The sequence below is a fragment of the Ochotona princeps genome, chromosome 1 (genome assembly GCF_030435755.1).
Source record: "Ochotona princeps isolate mOchPri1 chromosome 1, mOchPri1.hap1, whole genome shotgun sequence".
Classification (NCBI taxonomy): domain Eukaryota; kingdom Metazoa; phylum Chordata; class Mammalia; order Lagomorpha; family Ochotonidae; genus Ochotona; species Ochotona princeps.
In genome coordinates this window covers 53384264-53404038 of record NC_080832.1, presented here as the reverse complement: position 1 = coordinate 53404038, position 19775 = coordinate 53384264, and the positions used below count along the sequence as shown (strand labels likewise).

Genomic DNA, 19775 nt, shown 5'->3' with positions numbered 1-19775 from the left:
GCATGTCAGTCCCAAAGCAGATCAAATCTAGAAGGCATTGGACAGCTAGAAAGCAGGCTGCAATAATATTTGAGAAACTTCTCAGGGGTCAGAGGCTGTCACCTCAGCCCTCCCTCCTCAGCCTGGCTCAGTGCCTGCTCTTGGGAGAGCCTGTGTCTTCCCCTCCCCACACATGCCGTGTGGAGGAGCATCACGGGGTGGGGGCAGGTGACCAAGGGCAGCGTAAGGTCAGGGAGCCCTTCTCCTGCATTGTCAGTTTACTAGAAAAAAAAAAAGCAGGTCTGGCCCTCAGTCATCTGAGTTCCCGTGCCACCCAGAACAGAGGGATCACAGCTTTCATCCGTGAGCCCAGTTCCCACCCTTGGCTTCCACGTGGTGGAAACTTGGATTGGAAAGAGGAAACATCGACTGTGCTCTGCCACTAGAACTGGGAAGACTGGAAATCATTCTCTGTGCATGGAAACCCACCTGGTTCTTGGCCCTCAGTATAAACTAGGATAATCCGGGGAGCCTGAAAAGAAAAGTGCCTGTACCCAGGCCTTCCACCAGTTGAATTGCAAGCTTGGGAGTTGTAGGGTGAGTACAAAGTCTTCCCGGGTGATCAGGCAGCTGGATGAAGAACTATTGAAGTGAGATCAAACTCCAGCTTTGTGGCAGAGGCCCCTGCCCAGGCCCTGCCCAGAAGTCATTTCTGTATATCACCCTGCTGCATCCCACAGAGCCCTGTGGGGCTCCCCAGGACTCCAGTGATTTCCACTGGGCTGGTCACATGACCTTTGGTGCCTGTGTGAGAATTCAGACATTCAACCGCCTGCCTCTGAGTTGCCAGCACCCACAAGTTCAGCAGTGAGACCCACTTGGAACTCTGCCTGGTCCAGGACCCCAGGTGGACAAGCACTGTTGTGTGAAAGATCTGTGTGGCATATCCTTCTGAAGTCGTCCAGGGGGACCAGAGGTGCTGGAGAGAGCCCAGTGGGCAGTGGCGGGTTGCCTCCTGAACTGCCAGTTATGGCTCCTTCAGCTGCTGCTTGGGGAAGAAAAAAAAAAGAGTGAGAAGAGAAATTATTGCCTTTGTTTTTTTCCTTTATAAGTGGGGTGCGGGGGAGCTTTTAAGAGTGAAATTGCACAATTTTTAAAAAAAAATTTAAGTGAGTAGATTGCTTGTTGCTGTTGCTGAGAAAGATAAATTGATACCACATGTTGTTTCCAGACAGAACCTCCCTGTGTTCCCAGGGAGGCACTTGTAGCCGGTGTGTGGGTTAGTGGATGGTCTCCACAAGGTAAACAGTGAGGGGGAAGAGGCCGAGGTACCAGAGGAGGGTTGTGATGGTTGAGAAGGGACCCACCACTCTTCACTGGCAAAGCGCATGCCAGAGTCTTTGAAAATGATCCTTCCCCGTAAGGAAGTGTCCCTCACACCTACTGGCTTCAAGTGCGTGGAACCTGGAAGACAATGAGTGGATGGTGGTGATGCTACCACTGCCACTTGCTAACAGCTGTGATGGGCAGCCCTTTATGCATGGCACTCTGGGGCTGCACACAGAGCTTCACACTTCATCTGCCTGGAGAACCTAGATATAGTGTTTTTGGACCCATTTGATGAACAGTGAGACCGAGGTGAGGTGACCTACCCAGGGTTGCAGGCAAGTGTTAGAGCCAGACTGCCATGGAGGCCTCCACATTGCCTCCTTCGCTGACCATCTTAAGTTGCCTGTGTGCATTACTCACTTGGTGAATTTTCCATGGAGTCCTTTTGTTTTTTATATATTTCAGGCAGCTTCTTTCTGATACCTAATCCTCTGCTGTGAGGGTTGCCCTAACTAAAGGAAGCCAAGCAAGATGAATGGCGACTTCCAAATAATTCGGTAGTGACCCAGTGAGAGGCTGTGGATAAAGCACCCAGCAGAGTTGGGAAAGAATTTCAACTCGGGTTTGTGTTGGTGCCCACTAAGGGACCCTGTTGTTAAGGTAGTTCACCTTAGTCTGAGCCTTCGTGTGTAAGGTACAGGTGCTGCTACACGTACTGAAGGTGTGTTGTGAGGACTGTCCCTGCAGATGCTGCTGTCAGCAAGGCCCCCACTGCTTCACCCTGGCAGTTAGGGAACTGGGTGCTTGGGCAGTCCTTGTGGTCCTTCCCAGCCTTGGACCACATGCCCTTGAAATGTTAGTGTTTCTGAAAGTCAGTCTCCAGATTTTGGCCAGTTGTACAAAATGATATACATACATTGTTGTAGTTAGGAATACCTCAGAAAATCCACATGAGGCATTTTAGCATTATGTAGAATATTTCTCTCTCTCTCTCAGTTGATTTGGAATTCATACTCCTAGAAAAATAGCATTCCCTAAATGCTTTTTAGGGAGCATATGGCTGAATATAATTGATGGTTTGTACCTGGTCTTTCTTGTCCATTCTGGATGTTGATATGGACCCTTCCCAGAATGGGAGGATTAGAGAGGACTCCTTATTGCCCTACATGGCAGAAAGACCTGCTTGCTTTTTCACCCAGAAGCTTAAGTTTTTGCTCAACATCTCAGATCATCTTGATAGAACTACCTGACACTTGCTTGCTTTCTGAATGCTGTAGTGTGTGATAAGAGCATGCTTCATGTCTACTCCATGGAAATAGTATTTTTCTAATTAATTATTTATCCAAGAGGCAGAGAGCGCCAAAGAGTCCACCTGCTGGTTTCATTCCCCAAGTGCCCCTGATGGCTGGTGCTGGGCCAGGCTGAAGCCAGGAGTCAGGAACTCAATCCAAATCTCCCTCATGGATGGCTAGGACCAAAGTATTTGAGTTGTCACCTGCTTCCCCCCGTGTCCCCTGCAAGGTGTGCATTAGAAGGAAATCAGAATTGGGAGCAGAGCCCAGATTTGAACCCAGGTGCTCTGATAGAGGGATTCAGGGAATCTCCACCAGTGTTCCACCAAGCCAAGTGCCGCCCACCACTACTTAAAAAAAAAAATACAGATGTGATTTTTGGACATTAGTAGAGATGTCATTATTCTTTTTAAATGCCATAAAAGTAGAAGGGAAGTGGAATATATAGTCTCCTGGGTGATGTTGGTTTCATCAGATACTAAACATGTTGCTGCTTTTCTTGTCTCCAACGTGTCTTCATGGCAGTTGTAGATAGTTTGACTTGTGATCCGCATGTACTAATGCATGTTACCCACCATTGTTGGCTGCATTCTGCTCTTGCATGGGAACACTTTTGGAGCATTTCTAGTTATTTACTAATGGTAAAATCCTGTTGGCTTTCTGTATTTTAAAAACATTCTGGCAGAACACATGTTTTTGTATCTTCTACATAAATACAGTTGGTGATTGCCAATTTTTTAAATATGGTAGCTCTTAGGATGGTTCATGATTTAATCAATAAATAAAACCTCATCTGGCCTGCAGGTGCTGTTCCAGATGTGGAGAATAGCATCAGCTCTCCTCTTTTTCACTGCCACATGAGGCACTTGAGGGATTAGAGCCGCCCATTCCAGGCCGCGGGCACTCTCCACCATGGCCTCCGCGCTTTATGAGAGCTAAGTGGAAACCCTCTGGCTTTCTAGCGTGACTGGCTCCAGAAGTGTATTATCTTCCATCGCCCTTACATCATCCCCGGCGGGAGGGGCGGTTGGGAGATGATTACGGCCAGAATGAAGACGGGCACTGCAGCTGTGGCAGACAGATAAGCGATTTGTGCAGGGTCACATGGTTGGTCAGTGCCAGCGACGGGGCTGAATCTGGGTCATCCCTCCCCAGTGGGTGTGTCCCACCATGTCAGAAGGAGGACGCTTACAGGTGCAGTCGTTAGGGTTATGAGGGTGTTCTGCCCTATTTGTTCCCCTTCACCCCCAATAATAAACCTTTTATTTTAGAGGGGTTTTAGGTTTATAGCAGAGTGGCAAAGCTGCTATGGAGTTCCCATGTCCCCTGCATCACACTTCCCCTGTTGTTAACCTCACAGTGGGGTACATTTGTCTCCAGGGATAAACCAGTCAAATCCAAGCTTTGTTAGATTTCCAGGACTTGCAACTTAAAGATTCTTTTGGTGCCAGTCCTCCACCTTCATCCCGCCCCCGGCCTGGATCTCATCTATATACCACATCAGCCACCATTGTTTCATTGAGGATTTCCTCATGATTAGAAGGGGGCCTGTGGGTATTGGAAGCAGGACCACAGAGGTCGGGTATAGTTTTCACCATGTCATGTCACAGGTACGTGCAGCCCATCCACAAGGCTGGCTGCTGCAGGTGATGATGCTGACAGCTTGGCTGAGGCAGCCTCAGCTGGTCACGCCTCTCCCCCTGTGAAGTTACCCAGGTCCCTGTTCCCTGGGAGGAAGCTGCTGTGTGTAGCTCATGGTGCTTTGCTGTGGGAGCATAAGTCTCTGTGGCAGACTTGTCTGCTTTTTATCAACCCAGTGAATCCAGCCCTGTCACTCTTGGCTTATGTCTGCGGGATGTCTCGTGCTAAGGCGTGTAATGCTGGCAGGAGGAAATGGAGCCATAGAAAGGGTGGGTAAAATCTCATGCCTGTTCTCAACCCCTAGAAGTGGTTCAGGAAAGGTGGCTGCCACCCTTGTCTTCCCAAAGGCAGGGAGCATCAGAGAACTAAAACACCATCCAGGCCGCGGATCACCTTAGAGAGCCGGGGCGGTGGGGGAATGTTTGCAAAGTGAAGGGAGGAGGTGATGTGCTAATAAACCGCAAGTGTGAACCTCAGGCTGGGAAGTGCAGAAAGCACCATGGAAGCCTGGAGGTGGGCAAAGGGTGTCAGAGCTGGGATGTTGCCAGCATCTTGTGATGCTAAAACCCCTCCTCTTGCATATGAAGCCTTTAGGTTTGTTTGTTTTGAAAGAGCTATATAGAGAAAGAGAGATCTTCCATCTACTAGTTCACTCCTTAAATGGCTATAATACCCAGAGCTGGTCTGGCTCGAAGCCAGGAGCTTCTTCTGGGTGTCCTGCCTGGATGCAGATGCACAAGCACTTGGGCCATCTTTCACTGCTTTCCCAGGCACATCAGCAGGGAGCTGAATTGGAAGTGGAGCAGCTAGGATACAAACCAGCACCGGGATGTTTCGGCACTGTAGGTGCGAGCTTAGCCTATTATGCCTTGCTGCCAGCCTTAGGAAGCCTTCCATTTAACCTGCTGTTTTATTCCAAGCCAAGGAAAGTGATGGAAGTGTTTTTGCATTTTCAGTTAAGTTGTTTGTTTTTTTTTTTAAGCCTTTGGCGTCTGAGGTTGGTCTCACAAACAAGGAGTCTGCCTGGGGAGTCTGCTTTACCTGTTTCTTCCAGGTATTCAGTTTTGGACCATTCTGGGCTCATATTCTGCATTTTCCTTCCTTCCCCACCCTATACAGAACTCCATCCGACACAATCTGTCGCTGCACAGCCGGTTCATGCGGGTACAGAATGAGGGAACTGGCAAGAGCTCGTGGTGGATCATCAACCCGGACGGGGGCAAAAGCGGGAAGGCACCCCGGCGGCGGGCAGTCTCCATGGACAACAGCAACAAGTACACCAAGAGCCGAGGCCGTGCCGCCAAGAAGAAGGCGGCCCTCCAGGCAGCACCTGAGGCAGCTGATGACAGCCCCTCCCAGCTGCCCAAGTGGCCTGGCAGCCCCACGTCACGCAGCAGCGACGAGCTGGATGCCTGGACGGACTTCCGCTCACGCACCAATTCCAACGCCAGCACTGTCAGCGGCCGCCTGTCGCCCATCCTGGCAAGTGCAGAGCTGGACGACGTCCAGGACGACGACGCACCGCTCTCCCCCATGCTGTACAGCAGCTCGGCCAGCCTGTCACCCTCAGTGAGCAAGCCGTGCACCGTGGAGCTGCCGCGGCTCACTGACATGAACCTGAACGATGGGCTGGCCGACAACCTCATGGATGACTTGTTGGATAATATCACGCTCCCGGCATCCCAGGCGTCACCCCCTGGGGCGCTCATGCAACGGAGCTCCAGCTTCCCATACACCGCCAAGAGCTCCGGCCTCAGCTCTCCAACCAGCTCCTTCAACAGCACGGTGTTCGGGCCTTCGTCTCTCAACTCCCTGCGCCAGTCGCCCATGCAGACCATCCAAGAGAACAAGCCCACCACCTTCTCTTCCGTGTCGCACTACAGCAACCAGACACTCCAAGATCTACTCACTTCAGACTCGCTGAGCCACAGCGATGTCATGATGACCCAGTCAGACCCCTTGATGTCCCAGGCCAGCACCGCCGTGTCCGCTCAGAACTCCCGCCGGAACGTGATGCTGCGCAATGATCCGATGATGTCCTTCGCTGCCCAGCCTAGCCAGGGGAGTTTGGCCAATCAGAACTTGCTCCACCACCAGCACCAAAGCCAGGGGGCTCTCGGTGGCAGCCGTGCCTTGTCGAATCCCATCAGTAGCATGGGCTTGAGTGACTCCGGCAGCCTCGGGTCAGCCAAACACCAGCACCAGTCTCCCGCCAGCCAGTCTATGCAAACCCTCTCGGACTCTCTCTCAGGCTCCTCCCCATACTCAGCGTGCGCCACCCTGCCCGTCATGGGCCACGAGAAGTTCCCCAGCGACCTGGACTTGGACATGTTCAATGGGAGCTTGGAATGTGACATGGAATCCATCATCCGCAGTGAACTCATGGATGCGGACGGGTTGGATTTTAACTTTGATTCCCTCATCTCCACGCAGAACGTGGTTGGTTTGAACGTGGGGAGCTTCACTGGTGCTAAGCAGGCCTCATCTCAGAGCTGGGTGCCAGGCTGAAGGACCACTGAGGAAAGGGGAAGTGGGCAAAGCAGGTTAGTGCCCAATGCTTTGGCATAGAAATGACATGGCAGGGGGTAGGGTGGGCTTGTGGAGGGTGACGTAGAGAGGGGCGTGCCCAGCTTGGGGCAGAGGGGAATCCTGTCTTCTGGGTGCTTTTGAGGTTTATTCTGCTTGTAGAGTCATGAAACAGTGGTGAGCAGTAACACAGGCTCCCAACCAGGGCATCTCAGTGTTTCACCTGACAACCAAATAGGGCTGGCCAGCTGGCTAGCCCCACAGCGCCCCATATAGGGACAACTCCCCAGGTTCATTGAGCTCAGAAACTTGAGAATGCACACCGCACAGACATCTCGTTCTTTGTATCTGTCTGTCCTGGCTGACTTAGGACACATCCCTCCAGTGGCTGGGTGGGTGGGTGGATGGGTGGGCGAATGGACAGCTGAGTGACTGGGAACAGAAGGTAAAGAGAGGAAGCAGGTGGCAGACTTGAGTCATCCTTCAAGGTCAAAGACATCAAAGGTCCTTCTTAGATTCTTAGATCCAACACTGCCGCTGTCATTCTTGAATTTTTCCTCCTTGGCTTTTCCCAGGTATTTATGTAGAATGTGATGTTTCAGGATTTTCTCAAATGTGAACGTTTCAACCAGAAGAAAGATCTGTTGGGTTATTCTCACCACAGTCCTAAGAATGGTTAGCTAGGGTTCAGGATCCGAGCATTTTAAAAAGCCAAGGGATTTAGTTGAAATCGCCAGTTTGTAGGAGGGAGCATTTTACTCATGAGCTTCCTCTCTCTGTTCTCTGTAAACAACATCAGATTTCAAACACTGATGGACCGAAGTAGGCTGTAAAAAATGACAGATTTTTTTAGATTGTGGCATTCTTTTGTTTTTTTTTTGGAACCAGAAAGGCACTGTAATGTGGTAAGAGATACATTTGATTGGAATCAAGAGTTGAGGTTTTAGGGGCTAGTGTTGTAGCACTGCAAGTTAAGCCACCACCTGTGACACCAGAATCCCATCTCAAGAGTAGATTTGAGTCCTGGCTGCTCTGTTTCCAATATAACTCCCTGTAATATACCTGGGAAAGCAACTGACAGTGGTCCAAGTGATTGGGCTCCTGCTACCCACAAGGGCAACTAGGATGAAACTCCTGGACTCAGCCTGGCCCATCTCCGGGTATTATGGCTACTTGGGGAGCAAACCAGTGGGTGAAAGATCTCTTTTTCTACATCTCTCCCTCCCTCTCTCTCTGACATTCTCACTTTCAACTAAGTAAGTTTTTCAAGATTGACTATTTTTTATTTGAAAGATTTGCAAAGAGAGAGATCTACCCACTGGTATACATTCCCCAAAAGGACTGGATCTGGGCTTGTCCAAAGCCAGGAGCCAAGAGCCTCTTCAAGGTATCCCTCAAGGGTGCGGGGGCCCAAGGACTTGAGCCAGCCTCGACTGCTTTCCCAGGCCACAAGCAGGGAGCTGGACGGGAGGTAGAGCCACAGGAACACGAGTCAGCCCCGTGTGGGATGCCAGCATCTGAAGGTGTGAGCCTTGATGATGATGATGATGATGAGGCGGGCCTTTAGCATGGTGGTTGCAGTGCCACTGCGTATACCCTCCTCCTATATCAGAGAACCTGGGTTTGAGTTCATGTAACCCAGGTTTGAGTTAGGAATCTCCCTTTTGCCTTAGAATGAATCACTCCCCTAAACAGCCTGGAGCATGCGTGACCCCAAGTCTATTTTGTTTGAACTTTAAAAAAAAATGTGTTTATATAAAATGAATAGATTTCATGTTTTTCACAATACAGATTAAGGAAGCATATGGCGTGTACTTTTATACTTTGAAATTTTATGTATACACTATCACCTCATTGGAAACTCTGAGTTACACAAAACTGCACACATCTCACAAGTCAAGAACCCCAGCTGTAGTGATTTTCTGAGTACACTCTGGTGGTTTATTTGTTTCTTCTTCCCCTTATTCCCCGAGACGATGCACTGCCTGGGTGAGCCTGCCTCTGCAGTCTCATGTTGGGAGTTGGGGAGGAGGGGACGTGGGGCCTGTGGCAGTGGAGAACCATGGTGAGATATCCCAGTCAGCCTCACGTTTCACATGCATCAAGTCCTCTGACCTGTGGGCATGTCTGCAGAAGAGAAGATAGCCACACCTTGGGGTGCCAACTATCAGGGTGTGTCCCTGCTGGCTGCTTGGATGCCGATAAGGTTGGGTACCCAGGCACACACGTGGGTACAGCCCCAGGAAACCATCTGAAGAGGATGGTTTCCCCACCACCACCACCCCGGCACCTAGTTTTGATGGCGAAAGATGCCACCGGGATTCTCAGGCTCTTCGCATGCCACCTCAGTTTTTTCGTGGAGACCACGCTAGGAGTAGGCTGGGGTTTGGCTTTATGAGAAAGATTGGAAAGCCTCTTCCAGGAAGGGTAGCTAGCTCTCTTCCTGTTTGTGCCACTGGACATGTCACTAATAATAAAGTTCTGAAAGTGTTCTGGCTCTTCACTCTGGTGAACAGAAGGCAGAATCATGAGTTTCAAGGCGCTTAGTGCGTACAGGTTCAAATGCAAGTCCACGGCCCTCTTGAGGTGAAGTGGGAAAATGTAGAACTGTTAAAAAGCGTCTGGGGCTCGCTGTACGCCCTAGGGTCCTGGGAGTGGCAGTCAATGAGAGTTTACACGTAGGCCACTCGTCAACAAAAGGAGCCCATCTTCGCTCCTTTTAGTTATTTGCTATCGGAATAATATGGCAATTCTGTGCTGTTCTTGGAATTTATGTCAGAAGGTAGGACCAATTATAAGAGATAGAGGAAGTGTCCTGTTTGGTCTTCTGTGTGAATTGTTTTCTGTTTTGGAGAATGTAACGTGCTAAGCAGAGGGTAAATGTGAATCTATCAGGCATTACCTGAAGAACACATCCTGTGATTTGCACTTGTGGCTACATTCTTTGGTTAAATATGCTGCCCTGAAGAAGGGTTCTTCTGATCTGTCCCTTGGGGAGGGCATGACTGTCAGGGTCTTTTCAGTGTGGACAGGGAAGGGAAGTTTATACAACTTTGACAGGTGTTTTCCGTGTCAAGGCTCGAGCGCTCCATCCACACATTATTTTTTTCCCCTGAAAAACAGTGATGTCTAGCTTGAAGGTTACTCCTGTGAACCCATGGGCTTTGTATGTCCCCTGTGCTCACTGCCAGGCAGCCTGCTAAGCATGGGGACAGCCTGAAGGACACCTGTCTCATGCAGTTGCATTGCTAGATAATTCCTTTTTGGCTGTAGAGCTTGAGTTGAACATAAACAGGGTAAAATATCATCAGGATGACCGTTCTTGGTTCTCATCACACTTAAGCTCCCGTCAGTGTCACATCTGCCATACCCAGCAGGCAACATCCTGCAAATAATGTTTTCGGCATCAGGACCCTACGCGGCAGACCACCTATGTCTCTCTGGTTTGCCTTGGTTTGTGGAGATAGGAGCCACTTCCACCGCATCCCGAGACTCCTGATCACTGCAACTCCTTCCCAGCTGTGGGCAGGTGGCTGATGTTGGCTAACCACTTCCTCTTCCTGAATACAGAGACGTGTTTATTTGACGTTCATTCCAAGCTGGAGATTGCCAGACATCACCCACCCCTCCCTGAGTTTGTGGATGTGAAATAGTGCTTTGCCCCTCCACCTCCCCCATTGGTTTAAACTTTAAAATTAATTCCAAGTTTGTCTTAGGAATTAGTATTTAGAGGTTCCATAGCTCAAAGTGTTTTTGTTTATTCCAGAGAAGACAGGGTGTGTTCCCATCTGCTGGTCCACTTGCCTGGCTGAAGCAGGAAGCTGGGAAGTCATTCTGGGTCTCCCACGTGAGTGGCAGGAGCCCAGCGCCTTAAGCTGTCATCGATGATGCCTTTCAAGATCGGCCCTGGAAGGAAGCCAAAGTCAGGAGCCAGAGCTCAGCCATGGACCCCCACACTCTCAGTCCCAACTCTCAGGCATCCCAACCAGGATTTGAAGTGCTAGACCAAAGGCCTCTGCCACTAGCAGTTTTATTCATTTTTGAGATTGATTTATTTAATTTGGGAATAGAGATGCATACTGCAAAATAACTTAAATTTTTAAGATTTATGTATTTGGGGCCTGGCGTGGTAAGCCTAGCAGCTAAAGTCCTCACCTTGGATGTGTTGGGATCCCATATAGGTGCTGGTTTTAATCTTGGTGGCCCCACTTCCTATCCAGCTCCCTGCTTGTAGCCTGGGGAATTAGTTGAGGATGGCCCAAAGCCTTGAGACCCTGCATGTGTGTGGGAGACCCAGAAGAGCTCCTGGCTCCTGGCTTCAGATCAGCTCAGCAACAGCCATTGTGGCCACTTGGGGAATGAATCAGTGGACAGAAGATCTTTCTCTCTGTTTCTCTTCTTCTCTATGTATCTGACTTTCCAATAAAATAAAAAAGGTTTGTGTATTTGAGTGACAGAGTTACAGGGGGAAAGGGGGACACAGAGAGAGATCTTCTATCCACTGGTTCATTCCCTAAATGGTTGTAATAGCCAGAGATGGACTGATTTGAGGCTGGGAGCCAGGAGCTTCATCCAGGTCTCCCACCTGGGTGTAAGGGCACAAGGCCTTGGACTATCCTTTGCAACTTGGGCCATTAGCAGGGAGCTATTCGGAAGTGGAGCAGCTGGAATTTGAATTGGCATCCATCTGGAATTATCCCACTTGGCCATTGTGCCGATCCCTCCATCAGCAATTTGAAAGAATTGTCTGAGAAGCCCCTAGCATCCTGGCTTTGGCTCCCCTGGGGTCAGTGCCTGGTGGTAGCCACAGAAGCTAGCCTTCCCCTGCCTCTTGTAGTTGCTGTACGGCCTCCCGCCTGAGCCGCTCCAGCTGCCCGGAGAGAACGTGGGAGTGGCTGCCCACCCTCCCACGGGCAGAGAGGCCATCCTGAGAGCTCTCAGGGAGCACAGACACTGCCATCTGCCCACCTGGGAGCTCCTGGAAGCTGGGGGCCTCTGTAACACGAGTTGGAGCTTCAGAAAATGCAGTCTCTGTACCCTTATGATCTCTTCCAGCTCTAAGTTCAGTGAACACTCATGGAAAATAAGCTGTGTTCCAGGATCTTTCCTTCTTTTTTTTTTTTTTAGATTTATTTATTTTTATTACAAAGTCAGATATACAGAGAGGAGGAGAGACAGAGAGGAAGATCTTCTGTCTGATGATTCACTTCCCAATTGAGCGCAGCGGCCGGTTCTGTGCCAATCCGAAGCCAGGAACCTGGAACCTCTTCCGGGTCTCCCATGTGGGTGCAGGGTCCCAAAGCATTGGGCTGTCCTCGACTGCTTTCCCAGGCCACAAGCAGGGAGCTGGATGGGAAGTGGAGCGGCCAGGATTAGAACCGGCGCCCATATGGGATCCCAGGGCGTTCAAGGTGAGGACTTTAGCCGCTAGGCCATGCCGCTGGGCCCAGGATCTTTCCTTCTAAAGCATCAGCAGCCAGGCCTGGGTCTACAATACATCATTCAGCAGAGAGCCATTGGGGTACAAGTGTGGTATTTCTTTGTCTCTCAGTATAAATGTGGACCTTACTCTGTGGATATTCTTTCTCCCTCTCTTTCTTTCTTCCTCTCTGTCATAACCTCTTTATTTGCTAAAATCCTTGGCATTTACTAAAGGAAAGGAATTGCTTGATCTTGAGGTCTCAGGGTAATTCCAGTGTTTCTGATAAGATAAAATTTTATTTGCCAGGCTGCATTTATTAAAGGTTTGCATGTTCTGTATATATATTTTTTTCCTCTCTCTCTCTCTGTCTCCCTCCCTCCCCCTTGCTAATGAAGGAAATCTGGGACTCAAGACTTTTGTTTGCATATTTGTATTTAGAAGTGTTCCTATCTGTATGGATGTTTGTTTGCTCAAGGGAAACTGGTAAGCAGGAAAAGAAGGTCACAGGGCAGAGTTGAAGAGTTCCAGGGTCAAAAATCTTACATTCCCACTGAGCCGCCATGTGCGTGTGTGCTCCTGTGATTAATTGGAATTTCAAGGGCCATCTCTGTATTCAGAAAGTACAGTTAGAAGTGGTGAGAAAACACCTGTGGACCGATAGGTGCCTTGTGCTCAACCGGAGGAGAGGATGCCTGTTGGCAGGGGAGGGGTGCCTCCAGCACTTAAGCAGCACATGCAGGTGTAGGCCTGCTGGGGCCACACAGGTGCGGTGCACCTCACTCCTGGCATCTGTATGGCCGGCCAGACCACTGACCTCAGACTTGTCTTTTGTGTCCCTCCGGTTGTGAACCACCCTCTTCCCGCCCCTGCCATTTCTTCGTTTTAGTTCACCCTTGGTGTCTTCCTCCTGCTGCACACATGTGATACTTGCTTCCTGGACCACCGTCTGTGTCATCTGCATATCCTGGTCATATCTTACAGGTGGCTGAGCAGTATGGACTGTTGATGGAAATCAGAGCTGATTTTGTGTCTTCTGTCTCTTAAAGTGATCTGGAGCCATCAGCTCCTCTCTCCAAACCCTGCTGGCCTCTAGCAGGAAGAGAGGACTTGGAGGTCCCTTCCCCCACATTCTACTTGGTAGCCAAACCATTACCTGGCTGGTGAGGGCACCTACACTTCCCCCCTCCCTCCAAGGGATGTAGGGCATCCCAGCCCACACACTGCCATCACTCAGCCTCTCTAACTCCTCACACCCCAGTAAATGACGCAGTCAAGAGTCATGAAAGACAGGGTCACACCCAGGGAACATAAACATTGTGACATTCAGGTCACAAGTTTATGGCCATAAGCATTTCCTCCTAGACTTTATTTCTCGTGTTTGTGAGGACTGGCTTGATCAGTGACAGTAACTTGAGACTTGATGCAGAAGAACTGGGCCTGGTGTTAAAGGGTGTGTGTAGTGGAATGTACGGATAGGATGGTAAAATTGCTCCTTGGATCCACTTCATCTTAGAAAATATGGGAGTTCTTAGGAACTGAATTGTTTCTCCCCCACTGCCATAAGAAGCATCACAAATCCTAGGTCTTGTCCCACAAACAGTAGGTTTTGCCAGGGCTCAGTTAAGACTGGGCAGATAGGAATAGGCCATGAAAGCAGTAGCACCAAAAAGGTGCTGAATATAGAAGCTGGCAGAAAAGAGCAGATGCTTCCAGGAGGCTAGTTCACTTCTTTTGCCAATTTTTACCACACACCCATTTTTGCGCCTTCAACTTTCCAAGATACTTGGGACATTATTAAGGTAGCAAGAGGAGAATTCTGTCTCCCTTGGAGTGAACACTGCTTGAAGTCAAATGCCATGTGTGTGTGTGAGACCATGCTGTTAGAACAGCAGGTGCTGCGGAAGCCCCTGGCTCCGTGGGAAGACTTTGCTGTGATCTTGGCAGCTCCAAGTCTGAAGAAATAACCATTCCAGGCTCTGTGGGGTGAGGTGTCAGGTGAGTGGCCCGGGAGGTCCGGGGAGGACAGCCTCACCAGGGCGGGGCCAGAGGAGCAAGCTTCACATAGGTGCAGATGAAGCAGTCTTGGCAGTGCACCTGCACCTGACCCATCTGGTGAGCAGAGGCAAAGAGGGTTCTGAGAACAGTGGAACCTGGTCTTACAGGTCTTGGCCAGAGAGGATCCCAACATCCCTAAATGGCTTTTTGCCTTAAAAATGGTTCTTTGAAAAAACAGCAACCCAAAAACCCACATGCCATCCTATGTGGTTCTAAGACATCTGCAGAAAATATAGAAAATCTGTGCCCCTTGGCTATGGACCGTAAGTCGACCCGTGTCCTGTCTCTGCTACCATGCTTTCCATGGTTGACGCCAAATATGTAAAGGATGTTGTCTCACAGGATTGGTGCAATGATTCAGTGACTAAATCCTCCTCTTACAAGCACCATGATCCCATATGGGCACTAGTTTGTGTCCCAAATGGATGCAATGGCTGGAGCCAAGCTGATCCAAAGCCAGGAGCTTCTTCTAGGTCTCCCTTGCCAGTGCAGGGTCCCAAGGCCTTGAGCCATCCTCCACTGCTTTCCCAGCCACAAGCGGAGACCTGGATGGGAAGTAGAGCAGTTGGGGCTCGAATCAGCCAGTTGAGCCATTGCACTGGGCCCATGCACTCTATCTTGAATGTTCTGCATTTAGTTCCCAGCTTGTCCCATAGGTTGCATGTTTGGCTTAAATTACCTTTTTTTTTTTTTTTTCCTTTTTTAAGGTTTATGTATTTTATTTATTTTACTTGAAAGAGTTACAGTGAGAGTGAGGAAGAGTCAGAAAGAAATAGATCTCCCATCCACTGGTTCACTCTCCAAATGGGTACAGCCACCAGAGCTAGATCAGTCTGAATCTCAGAGCCAGGAGCTTCTTCTGGGTCTCCCATGTAGGTGCAAGGACCCAAGGACTTGGGCCATTTTCATTTCTTTCCAAGGTCATTAGCAGGGAATAGGAAAGGAAGTGGTACAACTGGGACTTGAACTGGCACCCGTATGGGATGCCAGCACCGCAAATGGAGGACTAGCTTGCTATGCCACAGCACTGGCCCCTCAAATTACCTTTTGTAAAAAAAGAATGGAAAGAGCCGTGCTTCACTTTAATTTTGTTTTTGAGACGAACCTTCCTCAAGCATCTTTTTTCTAACTAGGACAGCAGTTGAAAATCTCCTTGGATTTGTGGAAGTGAAGATTTCATCCTGCTGTCTTTTTCTCCCCTTCCATGTCATGTTTCCTATCGTGTTCTCATTCTTCTCTGCTCTGCCTGGAAGGTAAAAACACTGCTGAGGAAGTCTGTGGCATGAAGTCATGGGAGGACAGCGGTAGGGGTGTGTATGTTTTATTCCCAGATTAAAGTTGGTCAAGGGTCATTAACGTTTTACATAGTTTTTGGAGACATTGCCTTCCCCCACCCCCTACCCCGCCCAGGCCATCATGTGATTTAGCAGTGATAATTAAGCAGGAACTCGCCTTCCCTGCAGATGTCAAGATTACAGAGGGACCCATGCTTGCTGGGACCAAGATGACAGCATCCATGGGTATTTTTAGAATGGGCCTCCTGTCGGGCCTCGCCTGTCATCTTCCCCCTCACCCTGACAGCCTGATCTCAGGGTGGGGTGAGGAGTGCATCTTGTCCTCTCTGTTAATAAACGTCCCTCCCAAGACAGCCTCGGCTTGCTGATGGCACATTGGCCTTGTAACGGCAGGGGGCCAAGTCCTCACGCCAACTCTGCTCCTGCTTTTCTTTTGCACAGTTTTTGCTTTATGCCACACACAGGTCAACCCAAAAGGCTCCCGCACAGACACACAAGCCTCCTGGGTCACGGACACGTCAGACCTTCAGCATTGCCTTCAGGACCATGGGAATGTCCTTCAGTCCAGGAAACCGATGTCCTCCATGTCCACTTGGCATCATTTACTGAGTCTCCACTGCCCTCTCAGGCTTCCACTCGAGTCCCATAAACACAAAATGACATGGAGCCACTCAGAGTGGGTCACAGAGGAGGGACTGCTCTTTCTAGAAGCCGAACAACCCCCAGCCCTTCCTGGGGAAGTGGTGTCACCAGCCTCAAGCCTAGAAGAGCAGCTCTGTTTCTGCTCAGCCTTGAGCCTTTGCCCTGTTACTGCAGCATACAGCTGCAGACAAAAAGCAGTCAACCTCCCTGCTCTGGGCGGTAGGCCTTTCTGTATTCATTGGTCCTTTCTGTATTCACAGGAGCCACCTCTGAGCCCAGGCTGCTGCTGGCCCTGCACCGTGCATGCCCTGGGAGGGCAGTGCCTGAGAAACAGCATAAAGGGCAGTCCCCAGCCCTGGGCTGCAGGTGCAAAGGCTGGCTTACTGCTGCAGTTGCTGCTGCTGCTGCTGAATGATGCCATTCCCTGAAGATTCCAGGCCTTTCGGGGAGGGAGTGGGTAGGCGGCCTGGGGATTGTTGTTGCTGTAGATGGTCCTGCGTGGGCCTCCTGTCCTTGATTTCAGGGCTAATGACCTACTGTGCCTCCAGAGAGGCCATGTTAATGGTTTGGTCCTGGGTGCCCTCCATCTCTCCTCTCCCTCTTAATGTCAGCATGAGAACAAACTGCCCACTTGGCCTGTGTTCCCCCAGGGAATGAAGTATGCCACTTCCCATTAGGTGCTGAGTAATTAATACCCAGAGGGAAGGGGGGAGGGCCAGGGGAGGGACTGCATTAGGTAATCCTTCACAGCTTCTCCCTGGGCACTTCCAGCAGGTCAGCATTGGGGCTCTGGCTGGAATCCCCTGATGGCTCATTGCATTGTAATGTTGAGTTGTAGTTTATTAAGCATTGTTGGGAAGGAACAAGGATGTTATCATGAACCCCTATCCATTCTGTGTCATGGGCCCAGGTAGAGTTTTTAGAATAACAGCACAGGCTTTGGCAGGCTGACTTTAGCACAGACCCAGAGATGTGGCACTCCTTCAGCTTTTTTTTTTCTTTCCCCTGAAATCAGCAAGCCATGACTTTATTGTCCAAGATAATACCATCCAGTAGCTCTACAAAAGCCACAGAGGAAGAAAGGCCCCCGCCTTTTCCTGCTGTCGACCTCCACCAGAGCAGCCCAAGTGCAGCTACGACAAGGGTCAGTGTCTGTGACCATGGGGCCAGAACACCCTCAGTATGGAGGCCTGCTGTCTTTGCAAGTACTGCCAAGTGAAAAAGCAAAGTTGCCAGCCAAGGACAGCGTCACAAGTGCTGACATATGTGTGTGCATTGCAGACAAGGGCCTGGTGCAGTAGCCTACTGACTAAAATCCTAACCTTCCATCAGATAAGGGCCAGGCACTGTAGCCTACTGACTAAAATCCTTTCCTTGCATCTGCCAGGATCCTGTAGGGGTGCCAGTTTGTGGCCTGGGAAAGCAGTAGAGGACGGCCCAAGGCCTTGGGACCCTGCACCCACATGGGAGACCTGGAAGAAGCTCCTGGCTCCTGGCTTTGGAGCTTGGCTCTGGCTCCTGTCAGCCACTTGGGAAGTGAGCCACCAGACAGAAGATCTGTCTATTTATCCTCCTCTATGTATATCTGCCTTTCCAATAAAATAAGTAACTCTTTAAAAAAGAAAAAAGATGCAGGTGAACATATATCCTCTCCTGCAAAGATGAAACAGTTGCTTGCAACACAACTGTGTTGTGTGAGAATGTGCGTGATAAAGAGAGAGTGCTGACTCTTCTCCTTTTACACTGCTCACCTTGGCTGATGAGAAGATAGCGAGGTTAGGATGCTTTGCTACCACTTCTCTATGCTTTTCTGTCCATTTCTTGGCTTCGAACCTGTTTTCCTCTTCCATGCCAGCCAGCGCTGTATCCATAACCAGAGGTGTTCCATTGTCGGCCTATCACATCAGCTCCTTCCGCTGCACGCTGTGCTTGTGGTCCAAGAAATGCCCCTTTGCTGGATTGAGGGGGGAAGGACTATGGAGGCTGATAAGCCTTATGCAAATCCAGATTCCCTATTGTTTGTTGTTAGTGGGGGGTTGGGGAGGTAGATAATTATTTGGCTGAGTGTGTTCTATTTTTTCTCTCGCTCTGCCAACTTTTAATATAGAAATCCCTTGGCCAGCATGACCCACTTAAAGATGACTTGCTCCTTTGGGATGGGGGGAAGCTCGTTGTGCACAGCCAGCCAGCACAGACTTAGTCCTCTGTTGGAAGTGGCTGTTTCGTGCCACCTGCTTACTGGGGGTATTAGTGGTGAGCACTCAATCCACGTGGCTGTTGGACAGGAGCCGAGAGGTCTACATGACTGTGTGAACAGCTCTCCTGGCTTCCCCAAGAAAAGTGCATGTCCCAGGTGACACCTCAGTCACAAACTCTAGAACAAAACCCACCTGCACCCTGGACATGCCTGACTTCACAGGGCTCCCTGAAACATGGCCCGTGTGCCTAGCTTTTGTGAAGCTTTTAAAACAAAGCACGCCACTTCCTTTGTGGTCTTTGCAGCTCTTGAGCATTTGTAATAAGGACGAACTAGGAAACAGGGTGAGTGAGAGCTGTGCTTTGCACCATCTGATGTTCAGACTTCTGCAAGTCTCACAGCCAAAAGAGCTTGCCCAGGGTACCCCAGCACCATAGGGCAAGGGAGCTGACCGCTCCTCCCGTGCCCCCTCCTGCTGCGTGGGAGAGCGTTAATGATCTTGGGTTTTCTTCTCTTTCCACCTCCAGACCCTCAAACTGACACAAGATCTACAGAGAAAACCCTTTGCCAAATCTGCTCTCAGCAAGTGGACAGTGATACCGTTTACAGCTTGACACCTTCGTGACTCCCGCGCCATTTTCCTAACCCAGCAGAGACTGTTAACGGGCCTGACCCTGGGTGAAGCACTTGCCCTCGGAATGGAACTCTATGAAGTATGCAAAACCTTCCTTGGATGGGGGCGGGGTACGAACCAACCACCTGCCAGTGAGGACAGCACCCGCCAGCACCGCCTACCCTCCTTCTGAGCACACCCACTTGAGCTCCTGGTGGTGACTGACTCTCACGATGGTTTTCTGGGATGTTTTAAGTGTTGTGTTTGTTTTCTTTTGACTCTCTGAGTTTTTTTTTTCCACACGCACTAACTTGCAGTATTTCTGTTTTCAGATGTTCACAGGCCTTCCTCTGGCAAATTGAAAAGCTGGAGGAAAATGATATTACCAGTTACCATTATGGCTTTGGGGATCACATGCTTTTGAGGCCACAGAACTCCATAAACTAGCACATTACATAAACTAAACGGGGATTTTCTTTCTTCTTTTTTGTTGGGTAGAAAATTATCCCTTTCTTAAAAACATAACAATGGCACAATTGTCTGCTACGTGTGCGCATCTGGGACTGAGCCGAGCACAGGCGTGGCGAGCGGAGCACAGCGTCCGGCCCCGCATGTTTGCAGGGACTGAGTCAGGTTGGTCACCCGGCCTGCAGGTGCCAGAGCAGGAGGGTCTCCTGTGGGTGTCCTCAGCTGATGCAGTGAACAATGTGGGTCTGTGGGTTAGATACTAGGATCCTTCTATTCAGGAAAGAAATCAGCTCAGCTATCCACTTGTTGCCAAATG

General features: G+C 49.9%; 1 protein-coding gene across 3 annotated transcripts in view; it reads left to right on the top strand.

Moving 5' to 3' along the window:
- Window positions 1-19302, top strand: part of FOXO3 (forkhead box O3) — a 107934-nt gene extending 88632 nt beyond the window's left edge. For all 3 annotated transcript variants that reach the window (XM_058659987.1, XM_058659992.1, XM_058659996.1), the window contains 2 exons: window positions 5361-6784; window positions 18906-19302. In XM_058659987.1, coding sequence (XP_058515970.1) covers window positions 5361-6749 — 1389 coding nt within the window. In that variant the 3' untranslated portion in view covers window positions 6750-6784; window positions 18906-19302. The remainder of the gene's footprint in view (window positions 1-5360; window positions 6785-18905) is intronic.
- The last annotated feature ends 473 nt before the right edge of the window (window positions 19303-19775 follow it).